Below are 25,108 nucleotides of genomic sequence, written 5' to 3' on the forward strand. Positions count from 1 at the left end.
TTTTTGTTCTTTGTACCATTGGCACTAGAAACCAGTGCTGCTCGCTTATGGGAAACAGCAGCAGCAGCCGCTCGGTATCGCACCCAGACGCTGGCGACAGTATTCCTCGCCAGAGTGGCCACGTCCCACGGCTGAGAAAACGGTCAACATCTAAACGGTCATACCGAATTAAGCGGGAATCAGCGGCAACGAGTAATGCAGATGTGGGTGATGCGATTTCTTCTGCCAAATCTTCACTACCCGGCCGGGAAAATGGCCAGTCGACTCGCAGGCAGCACAGGGAGGCGGCGGGAGAAGACGTGGTGTCATCAGGTATGACGCAGGGCCTTTGCCCCACCAGCTCCGTCTCCCCAACGCAGCGATACAGGCAGCGCGCTCTATCATCGTCGCTGATCCTGAACATGAAGCCCTCACCACCGTGTGCGGTTGCGGCTACCGTAACACAGTCTCAGCATCTCGCGGACGACAGGCGAGACCCGCGAAGGGATTGTGCAGTAAGAGAGGAGGCCCATGGGACAAGCGTGTACCGGGAGGGGGAGGAGAGCAGTGGCCGGGATTGCGCTAGGATCGGCCTCTCTCACGCTTGGCTCACCCACGGGGACAGCGGCAACGTCGATGGTGGTGTTGCTCTTCATACTGACTCGTTGGCAGGGGCGCATGGCGTGCATCGTCTTCCTCCACCGCAGCGGACAGTCGTGAGCTCTACTGTGCTGCCGTCGCGTGCACCTCTGTTAGCTCTGAATCATGCTCCTTCTGTTGCAAGAGGTGCAGAGGCGGCGTTGGCTACGGCCAGCGATCAGAAGCTAGTGGCCGCCGCGTCCGTGATGGGCGCTGGCGAGAAGACGGAGGACGTGGACGTGGATGTGTTTAGCGCCGCCGCCGCCCCCCACACCTCGTCGCAGGTGGGCCACATCTTTTCGCCATCGACTTTGACCTCGAAGGGTGACGTGCTGCCTGGCTTACCGGCCTTGTCATGTCCACCACCCATCACTGCATCACTGTTGCCGCATCTGGTGCCCGTTGGTCGAGAGGCCTGCCACTCAGACTCACCGCGGAATCCGCAAATGGCAGTGAACACCGACACGCTTCAGCAAGCGGAAGAGGATCTCGACGGGGGCATGGAAAGCGTTGCTAACCGCTGCCGCCGCAGCAAAGATAAGCCTGCCTCCATGTTCGAGGCCCAGAGCACATGTGTCAGCGGCAGCAGCGACGGCGGCAGCGGCGGAGTCGGCGGTGATTTCTGGAGCCAACCGTTGGGCGCAATTTACCGTCGTCAGTTCTCATCGCGGTCTGGCTCTCCTGCAAAGTTGTCGCCGCCGCCGTCTCGCCCCGAGGGAGGCGAGGAGGGACACACCGTCCGGGGCGACAAGGTGAAGTGGGCCTCTGAAGTCGACTTCTGCCCCAGAAAAGACAGCGCGATGAGGGCTTTGGAAGGATGCGCCTCGGCTGCGCCACGGGTTCATGGCCTGCCGCCGTCCGTGCCATCTGTGACTGTCTCTGCAGCGCAAGACACCCAACATACGTCTTCTACAGCACGGTCGTCCTCCCTCGCTGGCGCTGCCGCCACCACGATGGCGATTGGGTTAACCACTCCGCTGCCGCCGGCCTCTTCAAGGACGGCGCATAGGCTTTCCGCGTCTCAGATCCCTCTTGCTGAGGAGCGTCCGGCTGGGAGTTCAGCAGTCGCCTCGGCGGTCGTTGATGCGCACAGATCCACGAGTGGTTTGAAGAGATCTCACGTTGTCAAGGGCGGCTTGGAGCCGAGGGTTGACGGGAAGGAGTGCGGTGAGGCCCCACAGGTAGATGTGCAATGGCCCGAGGGACCAAAGTGTTCTCTCGACGTTCTGCCACACGCACAAGTGGGGCGCCAGGTCGCTGGGGGGTGCAGCTCGATGACGTCGACCGGCCCCAGCTCGCCAGCAGTTCTGCCGCCGCCGCCGCTGCTGCCGTCGGTTTATCCTTCGGACTTTGTGTGGAGCAGAACACGTACAACCGTGTCGAACGCCGACAGCACGAACGGGCACCTCGACTATGGTTATGAGAATGCTATCACAGACGACTTCGCCGCCGCCGCCACACCGCGATTGTTGACTTACCCATACTTCCACCCGCATCAGTTTCAATTGGAGGCCCCCAGCGTGCTCGGTGGTGGCGTAATATCCCCTGCTACCGTGACGGACACCACGGCACGAGTGTCGCCACAATGGCCATTCGTCTCTGCTCTTCCAGAAGTTGCAGCAGCAGAGAGTGGCGACTCAGCTATCACGGCGTTGTTTGCGTCTTTGGGGGCTGCTGCTGACGTGCGCGTGAAAGGCCAGCGCTCGGCGAGTCAGTCCGCTATCATCGCTGTGTGGAATCGAATGGATGTTCGCTCTGGCGCCGCAGCAGAGGGGGAAATAGGCGAAGGTCCTTCTTACCGTCATCAGCTCGCCGCTGTTGGCGATGAAGAGGCGGACCACCGCGACTATTCGCACCGTTCTCGAGCTGACCTCGCTGATGCGTTGCCGGTGCGACACCGGGGCGTCGGGGCTCGCCGGCGAAAGCCGCCAATTCTTTTTCCACCTTCACCAGAGAGCGTCAAACTCTGTGACGCCGCCCCAAAGGGAATCTCGGTCCCTAGTTCTTTTCGGATGCAGGTGGACGCACCCGTCAAGGCTCGGTCTGCATCGCTGCCTGCATCCATTCACACCGCGGCTGGCATCACTGCCAGTCGGACGGCAATGTCAGCACAGGAGCCTCAGCAGAAGCCAGTGGGGCGAGTCGAGGGAGAGGAGTTACTGCGCCTCACGGGCGGGGTGTCGATGTCTCCGCGTGAATTCCCTTTCGTCTTTGACGCTTTCACAATGACTCCACCCCGCAGCGCCACCCGATGGTCGTGTCCGAAGAGGAGTCGAGGGAGTGACGCCAGCACCTCGGTTGGGTATCCGCTGCCAAAGAGGATTCCCGTTCCCGTAAGCGTACACGATACAGGTAGCAGGGGCTCGGTGGTGGTGAACACACAGCCCCCGCTACGTCCCGTGATGGCATACGACGACGACGACGTGTCCTCAGGAACAGCAACAACCGTTGACGCTGGTGAGGATGATCGTATCAGTGAAGGTGGTGGTGGTGCGGCGGACCGATACATCATGCGCAGAGGCTCTCAACCGCTTTGCCACCACCAGTTACGGCGTCGGTCGTCACCCAATTCGCACTCACTCAAGTCATACACCTCAGGGTTCACGACAAGGCACACGACTGTCGTTGCCACAAGTACTGTTACTAAACTGGTGCTCTCCCCCCATACCCACAGCCTGCGCGGTCGCCCTCGTCTGGGACTCATTAAGAGTTCATCCTTCGCACCGAACATGAGTTCCGAGGCTCCGTTCGAGATCAGAGAATTCGCACACAGCAGCCCTGCCTCGCCACGATCGCGCGTCACAGCCCACTCGCCTCTGGAAAGGGTGGCGGCAACGTTGTCTGTGGAGGAAGACAACATCGATGGGGTTGACCCAAGGCCCGCGCGAGATGCGGGAGTTGCGCACCGTCCTTTGAGTCAGAATGACAACGAACCTTTGTGGCGGTTGGCTGGGCATGATGTCTCACCCTTTAACCGACGCTTTCTATCTTCACCGCTCATAACCTCTCGAAGCGACTCGCTCGTCTCTGACGCTACGGAGATGTCCACGCAGGGCAACAGCGGTGGAAAAGGGAGAGCTTCGCTTCAATGCAACGGCTGTCAGCCGCTGCGTCGGCACGGGCAACCAACGCCGGCACAGAGTACGTCGTCCTTTTCCCCGACGGCACGACTCATGCCGCAGCGTCAGGGGCGTTTTATCCTCACACCGCACTCGACTTCGCTACTTTCCGTGGGTGCCTCCCGAGATGAGCTCGGCTGTGTCGTCGGCGGTTTCCCGTCCACACCGCGGAGTGAGAGGGGGCTGAACTCGCTTGGAATACTCCCACTCGCGCAACAGCCAGGCATGCAGCCCCATCGGCGACCACAACCCCCGCTATCCACCTCACTGTTGCGCGTGGCACAGTCCCCGTTGCGTCATATCTCCGATGTTTGGGGCAACGTGCGGTGGCAGGAAGTGAGTCTTCACGCCAGTAGTGGACAAGCGTCGCAGAACCTCGACTTGGCGAGGAACAGCAGAGACGACGACGACGATGATGACGGCAACATTTCACTGCGCCATGACACCCTGGAGGATGAGGAGGTCGACGCTGTGGCTGACGAGGGTAATGCCGAGGGCGGCAGAAACGATGATGCGCAGTGGCGCGCCGTTCGCCTGCTGCTTGGCTCGGCTGGCGAGCGCACTGGAGACGACAGTGATGACGTCTTTCTTTGTGACGAGCGCAACGAGGCGTCGATGTGGGGCATCGAAATCCCAGAGAAATGCCAGGGAGGGGGCGACGAGGATGTTAATGACGGTGTCTGTGAGGAGGGGGTCGGGAGCAATCTTGGCGGGAACACCGCAGGTAGGTCTATCAACTGCGATGATTGCAGTGTCAACGGGCGTTGTTTGGGGTTACCGAAGCCCAGCCCTCGGCGGCCATCTGCGACTTCGTTCTTGGCAGGCACACTGCCGACGATGGACCCCCAGCCGCTGCCCCAGAGGTCGTGCCACGCTGCCAACGTGTCTCATGATTTGAGTCCCTATAGGGCGACTGAAGAGGGCATCTCGCACTCTAGCGCCCGCACGCGGACTGTGGCCGAAACCCTTCCCCGCTTCCCACAGCCCCGGTACGAGCCACCGATGCCGTCGAACAAGAACTCTTTCACTGCTTTCGTGCCTCTGTCGGCCATCTCCCCCTCACAATTGCTCTCCACAGTAGCGATAGTCTTGCAGTGTGCTCATGACGCGAACCTCCCCGGTGCATCACCAGGGGTGCGAGACAGCGAGGCAGCAGCGGCCGGGGGCGACGGTGAAGCTGAACCGTGTGCGGGGTCTCAGGGGAACACGTCGGTCACCGCTGACACTCTGGTTCTGAATGGTTGCGACCCGAAAGATGATCATCTTGTCGATGTCGCTAACGTAACGGAGGGCAGCACTTTGCTCATCAGCCCACTTTACTCACCCGTGAGCACCTCCCTGACTAAACGCATCTCACGATCCAACACCCGTGCTCCCGTTGCACCCCAGGCTGCCACAGTCAGGCAAACCCTACAAAGTCCAGTACAGCAAGCGACACACACGAGATCTGAGACGCTCGACACCCTCTATGGTAGCACACCTTGCACATCACGCAAGGCCACAAAGGGGTTGCCGGGGTCGAGTCACTTTGCTGCTGCTGTGGCGGTCAGCTCCGGTGGTGGTGGTGATGGTAGTAGAGGTGATGCTGGCGGCGGTGGGGGCAGTGCCGATTTACCAATGCAGGTTGCGAGGTCGGCAGTCGTGTCGCCGCAAACGTCCCGGAGCCCGGGGTCGGCGAGCGTCGCTTGTGCCTCGTTCTCCGAGAGCGAGCGGCATATGTTGTCTGAGAAGCAGAGGCCGCCGCTTGAATTGTTCCTGCACACACCACCTTGGTTCCACAACACAGCTGCCGCTCCACGAGCCTCCCGCATGACTGTGGACATCTTCGGCCTAGAGTCCGCTCAGTTCTCCGCATCGCAGCCGCTGCCAGGGCAGTGGTCGAGGCCGCAGCCGTGGTGGAACCAACGTCGCAGCACTGCAGTTCCGGAGGCCAGCGACACCAGCGACACCCGCGACCACCTGCCCTGTAGCCCACGCACCACCAAAAGCGCTCTCCCTGTAAGGCTAGGTGGCCGCGTAGCATCTCTGTCATCCCCCAGCGGCGCCGCGGCCATGGCCGCCGGGCCGCCTGCGGGTCACAGAATGCCGCTCTGCGGCAGTGCAGTGGCGACGACAATTGAGGCTGGAGCGAGTGGTGGCCGGCTGCGTCTCATGTCGCAGTATCCCATCACAACCACCAACGATCACCGCTCAGGTCTCGCGAGAGGTGGCAGCGGCAGCAGTTGCAGCAGCAGCGCCAAAAGCGACAGGGGAGAAGATGCGTCTCTGAGTGGTGTCGCCGGTGCTGCAGTACACCACGAGCCGAATGGCGGGGTGTTCATCAACCGGATGTGCTCATACGACGTGCAGGTCCGCGGAGACAGCGAGTGCATCCACGAGAAAGTTGTGTCGGGGGTTGCAGGCATCGAGGCCCGCGTAGCCCTTGTGGCAGGGCGCACGAGCCACGACCGCGACGGTGATGACGGCAGCCAGCCTGAGAAGTCTGTGCACACACCAGCTTCGTCTCTGTGGGTGTCGCTCTCACCCGCGGTCCCGCGCTGCGCGACGACAGCATCGGCAGCCGAAGTGGTAGGTGCAAATAACCCAAGCGAAACCGAGCGCACCCTGTCGTCGCCAACCCAAACCATTTTCACAGTCCCAGCCGTACCGCCGACAGCGCCACGTGTAGAAGAGCCGGAGGGGCAACTCGCACGCGACGCACTGCCACATGCTCTCTCCGCTCCCTCCGTGGCTGGTGAACCGTGTTGTAATGAGAGCGTAGCCCCCTGCGACACCGAGGCGCTGGAAGACGGGGGTGAGCGTCGCAAGAGACCGTGTGTAGGCATCGCCATCCCTCCACCGCGTGACACCGACACCAGCGGAGGTAACCTTAACGACACCATTCGCACTGCTCTAGCGAAGAAGCCCGTTTCCGCTGCACTGTACATAGAGGAGATGGAGGTGTATGCTCGCATCTGCATCGAGGAGACCGCCGCCGGTGTGCGGGAGGCGTGGGTGGCGATGTGGGACTCGCTGAACCTCCAGCGTCAGCAACTGCTCCTACCAAAGCAGTGCTTGTCCACTACGGCTCCTCTGCCGCCGTTCTTCCCCTTGTGCAGAAGAGGCCCGGTGAAGATCTTGCCTCTCGGCTCCAATAGCAGCGTTGTCGGAGGAGCCCAGGGTGGCAGCAGCGCCGGCACTGGCCCTGGCGCGGGCGCTACTCTCATGGATGACTGCGTCACTGGTCTGATGAGGGTGAACCCCAGTGGTTCCACGGCAGAGGCGGCATCCGCGGTCTTGCGCGACGACACCCCCAATGCCGGCAATGCTACTGGCGTTATTGTGTTGCCGCTTGCACCGCCTTTCGATGCGGTAGTGGGAGACTCGACTCGAGTCACCGGTGGGGTCGAAGTGGGGGGCAGCGGGGACCTCCGCGACGGACAATGCGTTGCCCACGGAGACGCTGGCGTGGAGGCGATGCATAAGGGCTTTCCCCCGCTATTCGTGGAGAGGCTCACGGGCTCCCGCAGTGAGACAGCGCCGTTGATCGCATTGCATTCCAGTGTTCGCAGCAGAGGCGCGGGCGCGGCTCTGGAGGTTGATCATCTCGTCACCAGCCATGGCCAGCCCACCCTCCTCAGGGCAACACACTCTCCTTACCAGCCTGACCAGCCAGTGACGTTCTGCGCAGCAAATTCTCCAGTCTCACCCACTCATGCGCCTTCCCGCACGCCGCTGCACCAGCACAGAGAGATTGTCGGGAACACACGGACAGCAAGTCGAGGCCAAACGCCTTCGACAAGCGACAGCGGCCTCGGTGTGTCTCTGTTCCCGCCCTTCGAGGGCCCCACACCACACACGCGCGCACCCTCTCGCCTGCAGCGGCAGCCCCGAGACTCCCGGGTCGGTCGGACGGTGTGCCGCTGGTGTGGAAAGCCGCATACGAGCGCAGTTGTATGCCCCGTCGCGCTGCGGCCACACACCGAACTCCGAAAGGAGCGGCGTATGGAGAAGGCGGCGAAGCGCGCAGCGCAGGGGTTATTGTGCGAGGGGCGAATCTCGGAGGCCGTCGCCATTTTGAGGGGCGCTGGGGTATGCCCGCAATGAGTGAGGTGCCGCTAGCTCCCCCGTCAATGGCTTTGCAGTGTTTTTCCTTTTTTTACTCTGCTCCTTTTCTTTTGTATACACATGTGTGTGTGTGTTGGGGCATTTTCTGCATCCTGTTTGGTTCTTCCTGCGACTTTGGATGTCTTCTCTCTCACTGTTCACCATCTCCTCCCTCTTTTTCTTTGACCCCCCTCGCCTTTCCCCTTTGTTCTCTTACTCTTCGCTCTACTGCGATGTTTCCATCGAAGTAAAGACAGGCAATATATGCTCTCATGCATCGCTCGCCTGTCTGGCAGCGGTGCCCGACTTTGGTAGCCTTGCTCTCTCTTTCTCTCCTCGAGGGGACGCTTTGTCCTACACCAGCTGCTTGCACACGTGTCTCTCCCCCTCCCTCCCCCCTCTATGTTCCTCTTCTTGATATTTCCTCACGCCCTTGAAATTTTTTTTTTTTCACCTGCTGTGCCTCGTGTTCTCTAGAAGGATTTATTTGTTGTGACACACACACACACACACACACACACACGCACACACACACGTAAAGGAGAGCAAACGTACAAACATAAGGGAGGGGGAAAGGGGGGGGGACCAGGTGTAGGGGGCGACACATTCGCTTTCCGTTTTCTCCTTTTTTTCTTGATACATCCCTTCGTAACTCTCACGTCTCTTCCACTCTGTGTGCCCCCCATGAGTCCAGTCTAGGCGCACTGGAATCCACGCTGCGTTTCGTGTAGAGGTCGCCATGCGGCGGCGCGGCCCTCGTCATTGGCTTGACCTCTGTCAGGCATCTGCCTCACCAAGTGCGTCAACTCTGAAGGCACTGCAGAATGCACGCCGCACGTTGCACTCAACAGCGCTGCAGCGTAACACGAGTGGTTTGGGGGCTGTGGTACAACTACCGCGTGGTATGGCCCCGTTCCAGCGATCTCGTACTGCTGTTCCGCCTTTGCAGCAGCGCAAGGTCACTGAGTCTCATTCGGACGGCGGCAATCATGCTTATAACGGCTTATCCTCCTCCACTACATCGAAAAGTGTATCCTCCGCATGCGCACAAGTGGCTGATCAGCTGCCGCCGTGGCCAGTCGACGCCTTCGAGTTCAATGCCGTTGTGGCACACGGCGGCCACAACATCCGCCTTGCTTCGTGCACCACTTTGCTCTCATCCAATTCTGACACGGATGGCGTTAGCGGAGAGGGTGGTGCGACGGCCCCGTTGGCAGTCGCCACCGCTCTACCCAATGGGGCGTCGCCCCAGCACGTCTCCACAGCTGGGTCGGTACCGAAGCTCTCTCTCGTTACTCTCAACACCATACAACAGCTAAAGACAGTGGAGGAGACGGCGGAGGCCCAGGCGGCGCTGCGCGGTGGCGGTTGGGTGTGCACAGAATGTTGGTCGATTGTGCATGCAGGCGGTATCGACAACACTGGCAGTGCCACGCACTCCTTAAACGGTCTCGCCCCATTTCCTCGCACCATCTGCCCTGCGTGCCGCACCCTACGCCACGACGCCCACACCTGGTCGTACATAGCCTCTTGGCGTCTTCGGTCCGACCTCTGGCAATGCACGTGCTGTGGAGAGAGAAACGTGCGCGCTACCGTCAACTGCCGCTGCTGCGGGGCAGCATGTTCTGGAGGCCCTGGTACTGGCACGGATAGGAATGCAGAGAGGGGGTCTTCGGTGCGCATGACGGTCGCAGTCGAAGTTGAGTCGTGCCCCATCGGTCATGTCGTCGTCACCCGCAACCGCACGACGCGCTGGCGCTGCGGGGCTTGCAAGGAGATCAATTCGCTCCAGATGGCGGTATGTCGAAACTGTGCACGCGAGCGGTTTGCCATCACTGTGGGCTGTCCGACATGCGATGCCCTGCGTGTTTTGTCGAACGCACTGGTGTTTGGCGGTGAAGCGGAGAAAGATGCGGCACGATGGCCTGGCCGTCACATGGCGCTGGGTCTATTCCCTTCTTCATCCTCTGGCACTACTGGGAGTGCCCATATCACCACACCAAGCGCTTCCCTAGCTGCACCTTCAGCTTTTCCTGCACGCGTCTTCGGCCCTGAAAACTGCTATACCCCCAATTCGACGCAGATCACATGTTTGCAGTGTTGCAGCCCTCTTCACGGCGGTCCCGTGGTTGCTGTGAGCGCTGCAGCGGCGTGGTGGTGCGCCTGCGGTGTGGTGAACACAGCGGCGGCGTACAGCTGCCTTCGTTGTCGTTTACCGCGTTTCTTGGAGTGCCCCGAGAAGTTGCGTGCGCTACTGCTGAGCGCTGGAAAGGGGGGGAGCGCGCCGTTGCCTGCAGACGGCACCGGGGCTGCCCCCCTTTCTGCTGCGACTCGCCCGACGTGGGACTTTCGGTCTTGCACGAACTGGATGTGCGACAGCTGTTGCGGCGTGAACAATGCTTCTTATCAAGTGGTCGCGGAGAGTACCTCGTCACCGCCTTCGACCGACGCCCCCCCGGGCACCGCAAGGCGCGGTCGTCGGTTGTGGATGCACCACGGGGATGCCCTCTGTCGCCACTGCGGTGCCCCGTGGCATCACCACGTACTACCGGAGGCAAACTCTTGGCGCTGTGCGTGCCACATGCTCAATCCGTGCACCAATACCCTTTGTGCAAGCTGCGGGCTGCCAGCTTTGGATGGCATCCGGTCGGACATGCTTTCTTCCTGGTCGAAGGGGGACTGGCGATGTCCGTCGTGCGGCAGCCTTTGCTACAGAGATCGACAGATGTGCTCCTGTGGTACATTGCGGTCAAAGGCCACAGCTCGGCAGTAGAGCATGATGTCGCGCTTGCGCCTGCGTGCGGGATACGAAAGTATCTGCAGACAGGAGGACACGAGGGGAGTACGCATAGGCTTCATTTATCTTGGCAGAGGTACGTCGATGCTCTGCTGGTGGGGGGTCCGCTGGCAGCCGCATGATATGCTTGACGGACCACAGACATTTTTCTTTTCGACCGTTCAATAAGCACAGACACACTGCCTCCCTCCTGCATCTCTGTCAGGACGCCCTGATATACGTGCCCCACCTTTTGTGGAGACAGTGTGCTTGAAAAAAAGAATAGGGGGGGGGGAGAGGTGATGAAAGAGCAAATCGTAGACGTGTCATCGCGCCTTCGGCACTCGCCCCCCCCCCCTCTCCCCCTCTCCATGGCTCCTCTCGTCTCTATGTCTCTTGCCCCCTTCTCCCCATTTCCATCTCTGATCCCACCTCCCTCCTTCTCACGTACACAATGTCAAGTGCAGTACACCTTTGAAGCATACACGAGCAGAAAAGAGCGGCTTGGTTTCGTTAATTGTTTATTTAAGGGTCGTTGGCCGACGAGTCCTCAATTCATTGTCTCCCGACATCCACACCCACCCACCCACACCCACACCCACACCCACCCACCCACCCACACACACACCCACACCCACACACGTCATACGATGCATGGTGCTCGTGCACACCTTCCAACTCTTGCAGTTTGGTACAGGACGCTTTAGGTGCAGTCAAGTGTAGAGACGAATACACAGCGAGACGCCTTTCTAGAATACCCCCCGGGACATACTCAAGTGAGTCCCACACCGGTGAGTGCCCCCGGTGTTTGTGTGTGTTTGATTGTACAGGGACACACACGGACAGCTCCGTCTAGCCCCCCACCTTCTTTCTTTGCGTCGCGCTACGACTCATATATATATATATATATTTCAGGGGGCATTTTCCTTTTGTTCGCGCTGTCCCACGCTCGTGAACATCGTCTATCACTTACTTTACTCCTCACCCTCACCCTTCCCCTCCCCTTCCCTCCCAATCTCCCATTTCCCTCGTCAGCCCTCCCCACGGCCACTTTGTGTTGCCCATACACACTTGTTCAGTATCATTTGACTTTTCGCTTTAACTTGTGTGTGTGTGTGTGTGTGTGGGATAAGCCAGGTGTGTGTTGATCCGCATCGTTGTACATCATCATCATCATCGCCACCACCACCGCTGCTGCTGCTGCTGCTGTTCTCCACTGTTTTACTTCTTATTTTATAACATTAAAAAAAACAAAAAAAAGATCTTCGGTTTAATTCCAACCGTGTCTTTTTTTGTTTTTTTTTATTATATTTGAGGTACTCCCCTTTCCCTTGTTTTATTAGTGGGGTGGTGGTGGTGGTGGTGGTGAAGAGTGTGTGTGTGTGTGTCCAGGGATTAGGAGGGGTGCTGATGGTGGTGGTGGTGCTTTGATAATTGGACTGAGTGGAGATTCCTTTGCCTCCGCCCACCTGGTGTTTTCTTGCGTTGCCTTGCTCAACCCCTCCTCCGCTCCCTTTTCTTTCCTTTCTTTTTTTTTTCAAATTAGCTGTCCCCCTCTGTGATTTTTCTTCCTATCAAAAAGTAGCATCACCAGCAGTAGTAGCGGCAGCAGCGCCCCCCCCCCCCTCCCCCCCGCCCTCCACTCAGTCCTTCTGTTTTCGTTACCCTTCGATTTAATATCTCTGTCTCCCTCGTGATTCCAAGAGATCTGTTGACCCCTGCGCGTTTTCGCATTGTGCTTATCTGTTGCTTGGTGTTAGTCCTCCCCCCCTTCCTCCCCCCCTTCCTCTCCCCCTTCCTCCCCCCCTTCCTCCCCCCCTTCCTCTCCCCCTTCCTACCCTCGGGAGAGGGAGAGAAGGGGGGCAACGTGTGCGCGTGTGCTGTGGGTATACAGCAAACTGCTCTGTTCCGCCAGGGAGACAATAGTGAGGTGTAGCGGGTTCACAGTGCGCTTGTTTGTTTGAGGGAGGGGAGGGGGGGGGGGCAAAAACGTCGTCGTTACTTCCCTTTTTGCGGACTCTCTGGAGGAGAAGTCATGTGTGACGACAAACGCGATGATGTCCAGCCGCCGGCTCTGTCGGTGGTGGATGCCGTAGTCGCCGTGGTGACCACAAATGTGGCTGAGTCGGGGTGCCGCTGTGTGTCTGGTCCTCCAGCACAGCAGTCGACACGGCTGCCGCCGGTTACTACTGCGCGTCTCTCTACTTTTCGGAGCAACTCGTGCATCTCACTCTCCACGCCGGGCACGCGACCCCCAAACTGGCGGAGACACCCGACGCCGCGCGTTGGCGGAAGTTCGGTTGTCACATTTGCGCCGTCCACTCGCTTTGACGAGTGCCGCCAGCGCACCAATGTCGCGGTGCGTCGGACCGACGACATGTCGCACTTCGCACTGCCCGCACTCTTGCCGGAGTCGTCTTGGTCATCCTTGAGGGCCCCCGTAGGCTGCTGTCCACCCACGGTGCCGAGAACCATCGGACCATCGCAGCCCCGCATCATTTTGAGCAACTCATTCCCGGTTCTGCCAAGGGAGACATCTTTCTCTGCGCCGTGCGAAGACCTCAGGGCGGCTTCGGTGGACGATGGCAGCGACACCTGGTCCTCCGCCGACTCTGCGTGCTCTACGACTTCGTCATCTATGACATACCTCGACAGTGATACCTTTGCGGTGCGACCACGCACTCCACCATCCTTGGTGTTGGAATCTTTACGCCACAGCGTAGCCCTGCAAGCTCCATCGGACTTCGGGCACTCCACCTTGTCCCCACCAGCGGATAACATGAGTGCATCAGCTGTTGCAGCTGTGGTCACCGCCATCGATGCAGCGCCACCGTCACCTACGGGCACCACCGACGTGCTCTTTACCTTGCTTGAGTCAGAGAGGCCAGCACGCACGACAACGCTTCATCTCACGGAGACTGGTGACTCACTCAACGCGGTGTGTCAAGCTGCCGCTGCAAGGGCAGAGAGGTCGGGCGTTGCTCTTGTTCGATATCGTCGCAAGTTGCTAAGCACGCACCCGACTGAAGAGGCGGCCGTGACCACTTTGACAGTGCGGTCACCGTCACATCTCGAGAGCATCTCGCTGACGTCTAGCCCCGAGGAGACGGCGCCAATCATACCACTAGTGTTGCTGCCGCCGTCACCGAAGGCAAGCCTATTTGAGTGGGTGAACTCACGAGGGGGGCCAGCGACGTCCGACACACCCAAAAGGCAGTTACGCAGTACACCCCCGACTGCCACCTCCCCCAACAACAATGTGGAGTTGCTCGTGAGCGATGCGGCGAGGACAATGGGGGTCCTATCGCCCCGATAATGCCCCTCCCTTTGTAATCCCTCCTCCTCCTTCCTCTTCACACACCCACGCCCACGAGGATGGAGTGGGGGAGGGAAGAGGGGGGTTGACAAGGCCCCACCATCCAACTCCAGGGGACTCAGCGGACAACGCAGCAACGCCAATATCGCAGGCGGGAATCACAAAGGTTTCCTTCAATTGCCGCCGCCGCCGCCGCCGCCATCAACAGACCAGCTGCACCATCGATGGAGCAGCTTGCGACGACAAGCACACCGAAACATATCACCTTTCTTGTTGTTAACATCGCCAGGAGCATCGACGCTGATGAAGGGGGGGGGCCGTGATGACGCAGTGGAGAGTTGCCCTTTTTTTTTTTGCTCCACCACGTGTAGTGAGGATTAAGTCAATAAAGGGGCGGGGTGGGGGCCATGACTGTACGTCCCTCCCCGCACCCTTCCGCTCTACTCTGCTGAGTTTTGCTCTCCACGTAACCAGAGGCGTGGCACCGTGGCTTCCACTGCCGCTGCAGACACCGTGTAGGGCCGCGGCCGTTGTGGGTTTCACGCCTTACACACTGTCGAGGGCCGCGCCTTTTCCAGGGGTCTATCCGAGTTGTCTGCGGGGCATGGCTAAGTGGCAGCCCGGCCGCCGCCTTTGAGATAGAGCCGTTTGCACTCTTGACCGACGCGTCACGTAGGCAGGGGAAGGGGAGGGGAGGGGAGGGGTGAGGCATGACGACTGATTAGAGTTTTTTCTCAGCAGCCACCGGTGTGCCGCGACGCTGCGCGACGACTCAATATTACAGAACACTGGTGAGGATGGGTGCTGGTATTCCTCTCGCTGCGGTCAACAGCAACACTTGTGTCGCTGTTCGTCCGGGTGGCCGTGCCATGGATGGGGGCGACGGGCACCGTTGACTGTCATTTAACCCGCAACGCAGCTCTTTGGCGACGGCGGAGGTTGCGGCGGTGATGTTGCCGCAAAGGTGGGCCGTGTGTTGTAAGTGGGCAAAGGGGGAAAACGAGAGATGAATTGTCGGGGGGGGGATTTCCCACCACTGCCTTTTTTTTTCAGTGGCACCACCGCCGCTCGCTGCAATCGGAGCGGCGGTGGTCTTCCGTCCTCCTTGGCATGGACCAAGGCTTCTACTACCTTCACTGGGTTTTGTCCTCCGCGGCACACCCCCCTGGAAGTAGCTGACAACGCCACTGACCACAGGTTGCACCACTCCCATCTTTTAACAGAGCCTGTACATGGCTTTCATCTGCCGCAGCCACCCAAGTGCCTCGATGCGTCTTCGCTGGGTCTGAAGACGCAATCGGGTTCTGCAGGAGGACAGTCGACAGGCTTGTCTATCCCCAGCGCACTGTCTTCGCACGCGCGCCCCTGTGCTCCGCAAGCCCTCGCACGTCTTGGCAGGTGCGATTGAGACAACAACTGTAACGGCCACCGCTGCATCTTTTCGGCCGTGAAGGACTACGCAACCCTACGTCTAGTTGATGCGAGCATGAGCGTCTTTCTCCGTCTCCGTCGCTGACCCGCAGTGCGCTGTCATGGCGGATTGGCCTCGTCCTTATCACAAAAAAGGACAAGTGCCGATGGCTTAGGTAGTAGAGGGACGGATAAGCAGACACAGCTTTACATCTTTGCGGGGGGCGGGGGAGGCAAGCAGCTGCGTGCCTTACTGCATTCGCTTGTGTTGGTCACCCACAACGTTTTCTAGAACAGAGCACCTCGACATCCCATGTGCCACAGTACCAAGCGGAGCGTCGAGTAGTTTGCCTCTGCGCTGTCAATCGATCAGTCCCCGTGCGGCCTCCTCCTCCCTCCACTGCAAAGAGTCCCCCCGTAGTCCGCCCCGCTTCAACCCGCTCAATCCCCACTGACTGACTGACTCACCCCAACCCAGTCTTTGATTGTGTGTGTGTGTGTGTCTGGGGTGGCGGGGTCTGTTCGCGCTGTGCCCCCCCCCCCTCACCCGCTTCACTTGGATTTACGTAGCGTTGCTTTTTTTTCCCCCTCTGTGTGTTTGCGCTCGCGCGGCCCCTCTCCCCCACGTGAGTTATTTTTACTCCTAGCATACACACATATATACACATATATACACATATATACACATATATACACACATATATACACACATATATACACACACTACTCCTCTTCAAAAAATATATTTTCCGTTCAGTCCCCGCTCCCTTGCCGCCCCTTTTCCCTGTCACCGTCTTTTCAACTGCGCTATATCGTTTCCCCCTCAGCAGCCCCACTCACCCCCACTCACCCCCTCCTCCTCCCCCTTCCTTACCACCCCCCCTTCCCTTTCACACACACACACACACACCAGGGGATGCCTGCACTAGCTTCGATGAGCGGCTTATGACTCTGGCCCTGTATGTCGGCATTCTGTGTGTGTGTGTGTGTCTTCCACTAAGTGGTTGAGGCGAGAGCAACGTCACTCTGTGGTGCACACAAGTGTCCTTCCTTCCCTCTCGTATCTTCAGAGAACGGAGATGGTAGGGGGCGAGAGGATGAGTTGCCCCTCCCCCACGCCCCAGCGTCTCAGTCCCACTTTTTTCACCTCTTCTCGTCTTTACTCTTCCCTCCTCCCCCCCCCCCCTTGGTGCATCGCGGCACACCTGCATTCTGTTAGCAAACATTCTATGCGTTCCCCTTGATGGACGTATCACCTGCGGGGATATTCTGCTTTTATCACGCACTCACGTACCCCCCGCTGACGTGCAACGACTGTATGAGATTCCCCCTCTTTGAATCGTTACGTACGCGTTGTGTCACTCTATCAGACGGCAGCAGCAGCGGAGACGCGTACGACAAACGTGTGAGGGGCATTTTTTTTTGTTTATAAGGGCTCTCAAGTGAGTACAAAAAAAAAAACAGCAGGCATAAAAGGGACAGAAGGGGGAGACGTGCAGACGGGGGCAGCGTAAGGCAGAAGCATAGGCCCGTGTGTATGTGTGTGTGTGTGTGTGTGTGTCGAGGCAAGACGAACGGAAGACACACGCACACACATACACTCACAAAAACTCACGACACGGCGCGATCGTATCCGGCAGCAGGGCGTTGGTGTATGTAGCCTACACTCGCTCAAATAGTTGTTGGCCCCTTCCTCTTTTGCCCACCTCCTCCCCCATTTTTGTTGTTGTCTTGTCCTTCTACATTCTACTGCACGCAGGGACCTGCACATCAATCATACGATTATATACACACAACACGGATACATTTGCCGCGCTCATCCACTCAAACGATACCCCCCCCTCTTTTGTTTCGTTGAGTGCGGGATGGCATTCCTCCTCAAGGCCATCGGTTTTTCTGACAGCATCCCGGGGTTTCCCTTCACCCCTGTCGCCAATGACCCGGGTCGTACCGTGTACACATCGCCGCAGATGTGCTGGACAGTGCGGTCCGGAACGCAGAGCGGCGATGCCCAGGTGCGAGTGTCCATCTTCACCTGTGCTGTCTCCTCGGTGGCCACGACAGGCACCAGCGGCAGCCGAGAGCTGGTGAAGCGGCTCGCCCAAAACGCAATGCGTCGCTCCAAAAGTCTCATGATTCCGGGGTTTCTCAAGTGCCACGGCGCGGTCGAGTACGGCGACACGGTTTACATCGCCACAGAGCCGTGTGTAGCGCTTAAGGATGTACTGGAGAGCCCCGAGTTGCGGCGGCGCTACTATGGACAGACGAAGGAGGAGTACATCGCCTCTGTGGCGTACGGCCTGGACACGGTGTGCGGCGCGCTTGCAGCGCTGCAGTCGAACAGGCTGGTGCACGGCAACGTGAATTGCGGGTCGATCTTTGTGTCCGCCGCGTCCGGGTTCTGGCGACTGTTCGGGCTGGAGTTGGTCTCCTCGGCGGATGAGGTGGAGGCCGGCGACCCCGGCTGCCTTTTTGAATCTGCGCGACGCGCTCGAATGGTGGTCGGGTACCGTTGTCCACCGGAACTGGGGAGCAGCGGTGGAGGTGACGCCGGCGGTGGTGATCCCGTAGTGGCTGTAGACGCATGGGGCCTCGCTTGCCTGCTGTACGAGACGATGGGGGTAAGGGCCGAGGAGGCGATCAACGGAAAGCTTAATGCGCTGGCTCACAGCCTTAGCGCAGCGGAGCTACCCTCTATGTGCCGGCAGAGTCTGCCCAAGTCTCTACAACAGTGCTGCGGTCGCCTCACAGCGCCAAACCCGCGCACACGCACATCTGTTGCATCTTTCATAGAGAGCTGCGTGTTCGTGAAGGACAACTCGTTTGTGCAGTGCATGAAGGCCTTGTCGGAGCTGCTGCTGATGGACCTGTCGGAACAGGTGCGACTAGTCGAGTCGCTGACGGAGCAGCTGAAGGTGTTCCCACTTCGGGCGTGCCTTTGTTTTGTCCTACCACGGCTGGGTGAGCTCGTCCGCACGGCTGCGAAGTCCCGCGGCGGCTCCAATGTCGTAGGGGTGGTGTCCATTGGGCCCGTGGTAGACCCCGTGCTGAAGATCGCAGAGCGCACTGCAGCGGGCGAGGACTTTGATACGTATGTCACGCCCGTGCTTATACAGCTGTACAGGTCCACTGATGTGCTATTGCGCTACAGGCTGCTAGTGGGGGCCGAGGTGTACGGCGCGAAGCTGTCATCCCCAGAGCTGAACAACGTTATCTGGCCCCTCTATGTCAAAGGGTTTTCACACTCAGCGCCCAGCGTGCGAGAGTACAGTGCGCGGGCACTGGTACACCTCGCCCCGCACCTGTCGGAGAACATCCTCTCCGAGCAGGTACCCAAGGCGCTAGCGCAGCTGCAGCGCGACCCCGACGGGGCGATGCGCGCCAATGCGACCATAGCCCTTCACCTGATTTCGGGGCACATAACACCCCCTTCACAGCGTGCGGTGGTGATGCTCACGTACTGTCGTCCGATGCTGCGGGACGCGTTCGAGCCTTCCCGTGTGGCGGCCCTCCGGTCACTGCACGGCGTGCTCGAGTGTTTCTCAGGTAAACAGATTGCCGAGTTGGTGCTGCCAGCTACATCTCCACTGGCGATCGATCCGACAGCGGCGGAGAGCCGAACGGCTGCGTTGTCACTCTTGAAGGCTTCCATATCCAGGCTAGAAAAGGATCACCAGAGGCTTTCCGCGCAGCAGTCGGCTGCCGCTGCGGGAAGCCCTGCCTGTGCCAACGGGAGCACAGTCGCTTCGCCAGCAAACTCTACTGCCCCTGCTGCCGCGCCTGCGGGAGCCGCATCAGTTGTGTGGGGTTTGCTTGGGGGCTTCACGACACCTTTCGTCTCGTCTTCTACGGGGCCTGCTGTGCAGCATGTCGATACCGACTCAACGCCCGTGCCGTCACGTGTTGGTTCTCCGCCGCGTTCGCTTCCGGCAGTGTCTGTGCTGACTACACCTGTGGCCGCGGCTGCATCCCTCGCGGGTGGTGGCAGTGGCTGGAGCGACGACGACGACGACGCGGGTGCAGCGGGTGAGGATGATGGCTGGGGTGACATCGACAGCGGCGAGGGCAAGCTTAGCGCTTCTCGTGTGAGTCCATCGCTTACCAAGACTGCCGCGTCGTCTTCGTCCGTACCGACGGCTTCCGCTTCTACTGGCGCGGACGTAGTGCCTATTCATCCACCTTTTTCTGCCGGCAATGCTCCTGCGCCTCCATCATCTGCCATGAGGTTCGCCTCTTCGCCGTTACCACAGCCGCATACGACCGCGTGGAGCCCCACCGGATTGTCAAGTTCAACCAGCAACAGCCGTCCTGCGGTGGCTGCCGGCATGGGCAAAGCCGCGCCTCTTGCCGGCAGTCACCGCGCAGACAGCGCAAATACGAGTGCGCCTAGCGGGCCGATGAAACTGCGGAAAAAAGGTGGGCTCGGTGCGGCGCGGCTGGACTGAGGGAGGGGAGGGAGGGGGGATGAGAGAACAAGAGGAGGTGGAGGGGGCTGGGGGAGATGCGCTTGCCTCTGCGTGCGCGTGTATGCGCAGCGAATTGACGAGAAAGGACAGCTGCGCTACCATGGTCTCTCGATCTCACTAGCACACGCTATCTTGTGTACTCTTCTTTTTTGTGTTCGCGTCTACACAAGACGGGACGGGTGGGCGAGGAGGAAAGCGGGAGGGGGGGGGCGGCGGCGTAGATGCGGAGCATATACATCTCCACTCTCTTCCCCCCCCCCCCTTCCGTCACAGCCTCTTCTCCCTCTCATATCCCTGCCAGACACTGAGAGTGGTTCTAGGGAGGGGTTCCCTCTTTTCTAGCTTTTGTACGTGAGAGCGACAGGCGAAGGGGTTTGTGCTTGTGCCTGTGCGCTCTGTTTGAGTCGCGCCTGAACGGTGATTCAGCAATGAGAACTCACAGTGGCGAGATGCGAGCGGGCGACGGTGGTGGCTGGTGTTGTTTGCGCAGGTGAGCACAGGCGAGGGGGTCTGGTTGTGGCGCCAAATTCATAGCCCATCGCTCCTTTGATGTTTGCTGTCGGCCAGTCGCATTGATGATCAATATTACGATGAGGTGAACATGCGTCTATATGTCTAAGTGTCCATGTATGTGCACAATTCTTGCCTTCTCACACTGGTCGGGTCCTCCCTGTAACTTACACTCGTCATCTGGATGGGCCCTCTACTCGGCTACCCCCCATCTCTGCTCCACGTAGACGCTCCAACACAATTTACGGGTGATTTAATGAGGTTTCTGCCTCAGGGTGAAAAAAAAAACGCGCCCCGATCCCCCTCGTTCACCGACTCCTGGCGGCTTGTACGCCGCCCTCATCCTCTCCCTCTCCCCCTCCTCAATACCAGAGCACCAACACACTCGAGCGGAAGGGCTGCGTGTTTTGTTCTTCTTCCGCCTCTTGCGCGCTTCATGTTGTTCGCCGTCGTCGTCGTCGTTGTCGTCGTTTTCGTCACATCTTATTTCTCTCCCCCAAATTTTGACCCTCCTCTTATCTTTGTCTTTGGCTATCCGCCACCGCGACCACGCCCAGCCACTGCATCGCCCCTTCCCCTCCCCCTTCCCCCTTCCCCTCCCCCTCCCCCTCCTCCCCGACTCCCCCACACGCTCCCTTGGAGGTGTATGCTACTACTGCGTCGTTTTTGCCCCTAGTTGACAGCGTTCGTACCCATGAGCACCCCCAAGGCACCATCGCGTAACCGCGATCGAAATGGCAAATCGAGCAACCGGCCCGGTGGGGCTGGTGCTGGTGAGACCACACCTTCTACGCCGGCCGGTCCCGCCGCTACAGCGACAGGCGGCGGAGACACGTTGCTCGCCTACCACCCGGTTGAGAGTCTCCAATCGCTTCAGGAACTCCTGCGGCCGTCCGCGGCCAGCCGCATCGCTGCTGTGGCGCGTGCTTTCCACATGAGCGACGACCACAGTGCAGCGTCCAGCGCTGTTGTTGGTGAGCAAGAGTCGCGCACCAGTGCACACGGTTTATCTGACTTCACCTCACCCTCGTCTGTACCCGGTGCTGGACCATCAACTTTCGCCCGGCCGCCTCCGTCGTACGCCTCCACCGCCCCCCCCAAAGAGCGGGTTGGCAAGAGTCCGCCACCATCTCCATTCGTAGAGGCCACCATCGCCCCGCCCCCAAGCATCCATAACCTGACCCCCAAGGACCTAGATGTCCGCGCTGTAGCCTCAGGGACGTTGCCTGTTCCACCCCTCTCTCTTGTGCTAGAGTGTGCGACGCAGCTAAACGACATGTGGGCCCAGTGGCGCACGAGCAATGAGAGCGAGCGATGCTGCTCATCACCGCAGCCTCGGGCTCCACTACCTCCACGCCATTACAGTTCACCTGCTGGACAAACGAGCCAATACGATTCCATGCCGCCAACGTCACCTGTGCGCGGCTCTGTAGCGGCAGGGAATCCCCCACGGTCTATGCCACAGCCCATTGTTGACAGGAGCACGACAGCACCGCCACCGGGCCGCCCCTCTGCGCAGCGTGTCCTGCAGATGATGGATTTGGTGCTATGGTACTGCTTGTCCACCACCGAGGATGCTCGGCTGGCGACGGGAAGTCGCTCACGCGGGACGAGCGGTCTGGCAACTCCGTCTGGTGGGGGCCTCGTTCACACTCTGGTTGGTGGCGGCGGCAGCACTCCATTCGGCTTTCGTGGCGTTCGTGCTGGACGTCCGGGCAGCGCCTCGGTGGCTGGTGGGCGTCAAGGCTGTGCTGCAAGAAGCGGCAGCGGCAGTGCGGACCCCATGTCCGCGCACGACTGGTTGGGTAGCCGCATGTCTTCCGCGTCGTCGACAGCCGGGGCGCCGAGCATCATCTCCGATGAGCAGTTGGCGGAGCGCCTCTTCCGTCTTGCCGTCGATGCCGTGGTGTTCATGCAAGGATCTCACCGCCAATCGCCTGTGTCGTCGTCGCCGCCACTCTCACCTTCGTCGCATGCCCACAGCACCGACAAGGGGAGTCGCCTGAGCCATAACATCGCCCTTGTTGCTGCCCGAGGCCCCAAAGGAGGGCCAGCGCAACCGCCCACAGAGGATGTGACTGACGAGGCCGATGCCACAACGGTGGAGCTGCAGACGAGGGCGCTATGGACCCTAGCCGCTGTCCTTGCGCGCTTTGCTGGCGTCACGTTCAACGCCACCGTCTTCCTGCCTGTGCTCTTCCCGCAGGTGGACGTGTGCGGCCCAGCCGCTGCAGCAGCGCGGCATCCTCTTCTGCAGCCTCTCCTCCGCGGGGATCCGCGCTGCATTTCGCTTCGATGCGGTGCTGCGGCCGCGCTGACAGCGCTTCTGCACAGGCTTCGGCCGACGCTGCAGTACGCCGAGGAGCCACAGCAGGGCCGCCAAACGGCTTTCCTCTCTCTCGCGGCTCAGTGTGGCACCATGCTGGCTTCACTGCACGAAGGCCTATGCTGGGGGCTCATTCAGGAACACGAGCAGGCACAGGGTGCCGCTTCCGACACTGTGGCGTTGACTCCGTTGTGGGCGACTGCGTTGCCAATCCTCAATGCATATGCAACTGTCGTGACGGTCACGCCGTATCATCGATGCCCTCGCTCACACGCGATCGTCTTGCAGACGCTGCAGCTCCCTGTGATGCACTTCCTCCTTGCCCACGATGAGGTTTGCGCGTTCGTACCGGCGACGGTGCTCGTTTCTAGCATACTGAGGAACGACTCGGTGCGCGGTGCGGAACCGAAGCCCTTAGGAGCCGCTGGGACAAAAGCTGGAGAGCCGAGTCACAGCAAGGACAGCAGAGTCGAGGTCACAGGAGGCGACTGTGCTGCTGCTGCTGCTGCTGCGTCAAGTCTCCTCTCGGCATTGCTGAGTCATGCCGACACCCGTGTCGAGGTGTGGCACTGTATGGTTCCCCTTTCTCGGCTCTATCCGCGTCTGGTGCAGAGTGAGTTTGACGCGCTGATGATCCCCTCGGTGAGGGTGGTGTCGATGCTCACAGAATGGGAGGCTGCTGAGAACGCTGCAGTCACTGCTGCGATTGCGGGTGCCTCTCCTGCTGTATCGCCAGAGGGCGACGCCACTTCACACCAGCAGCGCCCTTCCGGTACGCCGTTACTTTCTACAAAGTTCGCTGCTGGGGCTGAAGGCAATACAGCAGAGGAGCCGGGCCTTTTGCCGTTCATGTACGGGGAGATGCGCAACACTGGTCCGGGAGCTGGCACTGTTCCACCGTTGCCGCAGCGAAGCGACTTGCCAGCAGCCTTGTTGGACGCCTTCGCGGAATGCCTGCGCACGTGGTTACACTACATGGGCTACGTGTGGAGGGCCTTCGACGACAACGCCAGCGACCCAGCACAACGGTCAGGGGATCTATCGGGCCGAGCCACACTGGAGCACAAGAGGCGCATCCACGAGGAGTTGCTGCGGCCCACGATGCGTCTGCGTCGATGCGGCGATGATGTGCGTACCGTGACGCTTCGGTGTATTGCGCAGATCGGCAACGACTATGTGTCCACTGTGACGGACCGCAGCTTATGCGAGGAATTCGTGGCGTATGTGCGGTCCTCCGTAGCCAATCCGCAACCGCGTGTGCGTGGGGAGGCCCTTACGACATTAGGCGTTTGGCTTTGGCAATACACTGCGTTAGACGACTTTGCGTGCGTCACCATCGACAGCGCTGTGCACTCCCTCACGATGGATCCGAACCCCGTCGTGCGTACCAAGGCGGCCTTCGCGCTCTCCAACGTCACCGCGCGGCTCCCAGAGGGATCCTGTACAGTCGTACGTGACTCGCCAGGTTACATCGCGACGCTGTGCGCCACCGCAATGCACGCGGCTGTAACCGACACGGAGAGCGGCGTGCAGGGCCACGGCATCCGCATGATGAACCATCTCCTTCAGGTGCTTACGCTTGACGAGCTGATTAGTGAGGTGGAGGGGTTTGAGGAGGGCGTCGCGGAGGGATTCCTGCGCGTGTTGCTGGAGTGTCTGCGCGCCGACACGCGCGGCAGCCCCAGCACTTGTGAAGAAAACAGCACCAGTGCGGCTGCTGTGCGCTACGCAGCGCCACGCGAGGCAAAGCATCGCTGGAACGCGGCGTGCGCTCTCGGCATGGGACTCGCTCGGCAGGAGGTTTTCGAGGCCGAGCCAAAATACGCTGTGGAGGCGGTGGAGGCGCTCTGCACCGCTGTGGTGCGTGACCACATCTTCAAGGTGCGCACTCAGGCTGCTGGAGCCCTCGGCCGCATCCCGGGCCACTGCCTGAGCGGGACCTACAGCGTCACAGACTTGACACCGATCGTTGTCGGCTCGCTGTGCAAGGCCCTCGAGACAGCGACATCAACCGAGAATTTCCGACAGTACAAGGAGCAGGGCACACTGCACGATGCGCTACGCTCTGCTCTGGCGGTCATGATAACGTCTGCTGCCCCCAGTAATGATCTGGAGAAGGTATTTACAAGTTACATGAAGCTGCTGCAAAAGGAGGCTCTCTTGTAACACGGCGTGGTGGTTGGTGGTGGTGGTTGGTGGTGGTGGGTGATAGTGAAGGGGGGGGGGAAGGCGGCGGTAAGGGTCCGTGTGCGAGTCGCCTGGAGGCGGAGGTTCTGTGTGTTTCCATCTAGAGGAGGGGGGGGCGCGGGTGTCACACTGTGTCTTGAGTCGGCATACCCCGGCCACAGATCGAAAGAAGGGAGTGTTCGGACTGCTGACCATTGCCGGCGTGTGACGGGTGTGTGTGTGTGTCCCGTGCTCGCATCTGTGCAGTTGCCTCACTCCCCCCCCCCGCCGCGTTTTAGGAGATTTGTCTGTCGG

At 59.9% G+C, this 25,108-nt stretch overlaps 4 protein-coding genes across 4 annotated transcripts; all 4 read left to right on the forward strand.

Annotated features, from left to right (window-relative positions):
• Positions 1–824: 824 nt before the first annotated feature.
• On the forward strand, positions 825–7,823 carry JKF63_05069 (uncharacterized protein; the record flags this gene model as incomplete). The annotated part of the gene is made up of 1 exon (XM_067901038.1): positions 825–7,823. The coding sequence occupies one exon, from the start codon at positions 825–827 to the stop codon at positions 7,821–7,823; it is 6,999 nt and encodes a 2,332-aa protein (XP_067757401.1).
• A 739-nt stretch (positions 7,824–8,562) lies between these two features.
• Positions 8,563–10,596, forward strand: JKF63_05070 (uncharacterized protein; the record flags this gene model as incomplete). Its single annotated transcript, XM_067901039.1, has 1 exon — positions 8,563–10,596. The coding sequence occupies one exon, from the start codon at positions 8,563–8,565 to the stop codon at positions 10,594–10,596; it is 2,034 nt and encodes a 677-aa protein (XP_067757402.1).
• A 6,594-nt stretch (positions 10,597–17,190) lies between these two features.
• On the forward strand, positions 17,191–19,770 carry JKF63_05071 (uncharacterized protein; the record flags this gene model as incomplete). Its single annotated transcript, XM_067901040.1, has 1 exon — positions 17,191–19,770. One exon carries the CDS (start codon positions 17,191–17,193, stop codon positions 19,768–19,770), a length of 2,580 nt encoding a protein of 859 aa, XP_067757403.1.
• Positions 19,771–20,995: 1,225 nt separating this feature from the next.
• On the forward strand, positions 20,996–24,793 carry JKF63_05072 (uncharacterized protein; the record flags this gene model as incomplete). Its single annotated transcript, XM_067901041.1, has 1 exon — positions 20,996–24,793. One exon carries the CDS (start codon positions 20,996–20,998, stop codon positions 24,791–24,793), a length of 3,798 nt encoding a protein of 1,265 aa, XP_067757404.1.
• Between the last annotated feature and the right edge of the window lie 315 nt (positions 24,794–25,108).

This window comes from Porcisia hertigi, chromosome 21 (genome assembly GCF_017918235.1).
Source record: "Porcisia hertigi strain C119 chromosome 21, whole genome shotgun sequence".
In the NCBI taxonomy this organism is placed as follows: Eukaryota; Euglenozoa; class Kinetoplastea; order Trypanosomatida; family Trypanosomatidae; genus Porcisia; species Porcisia hertigi.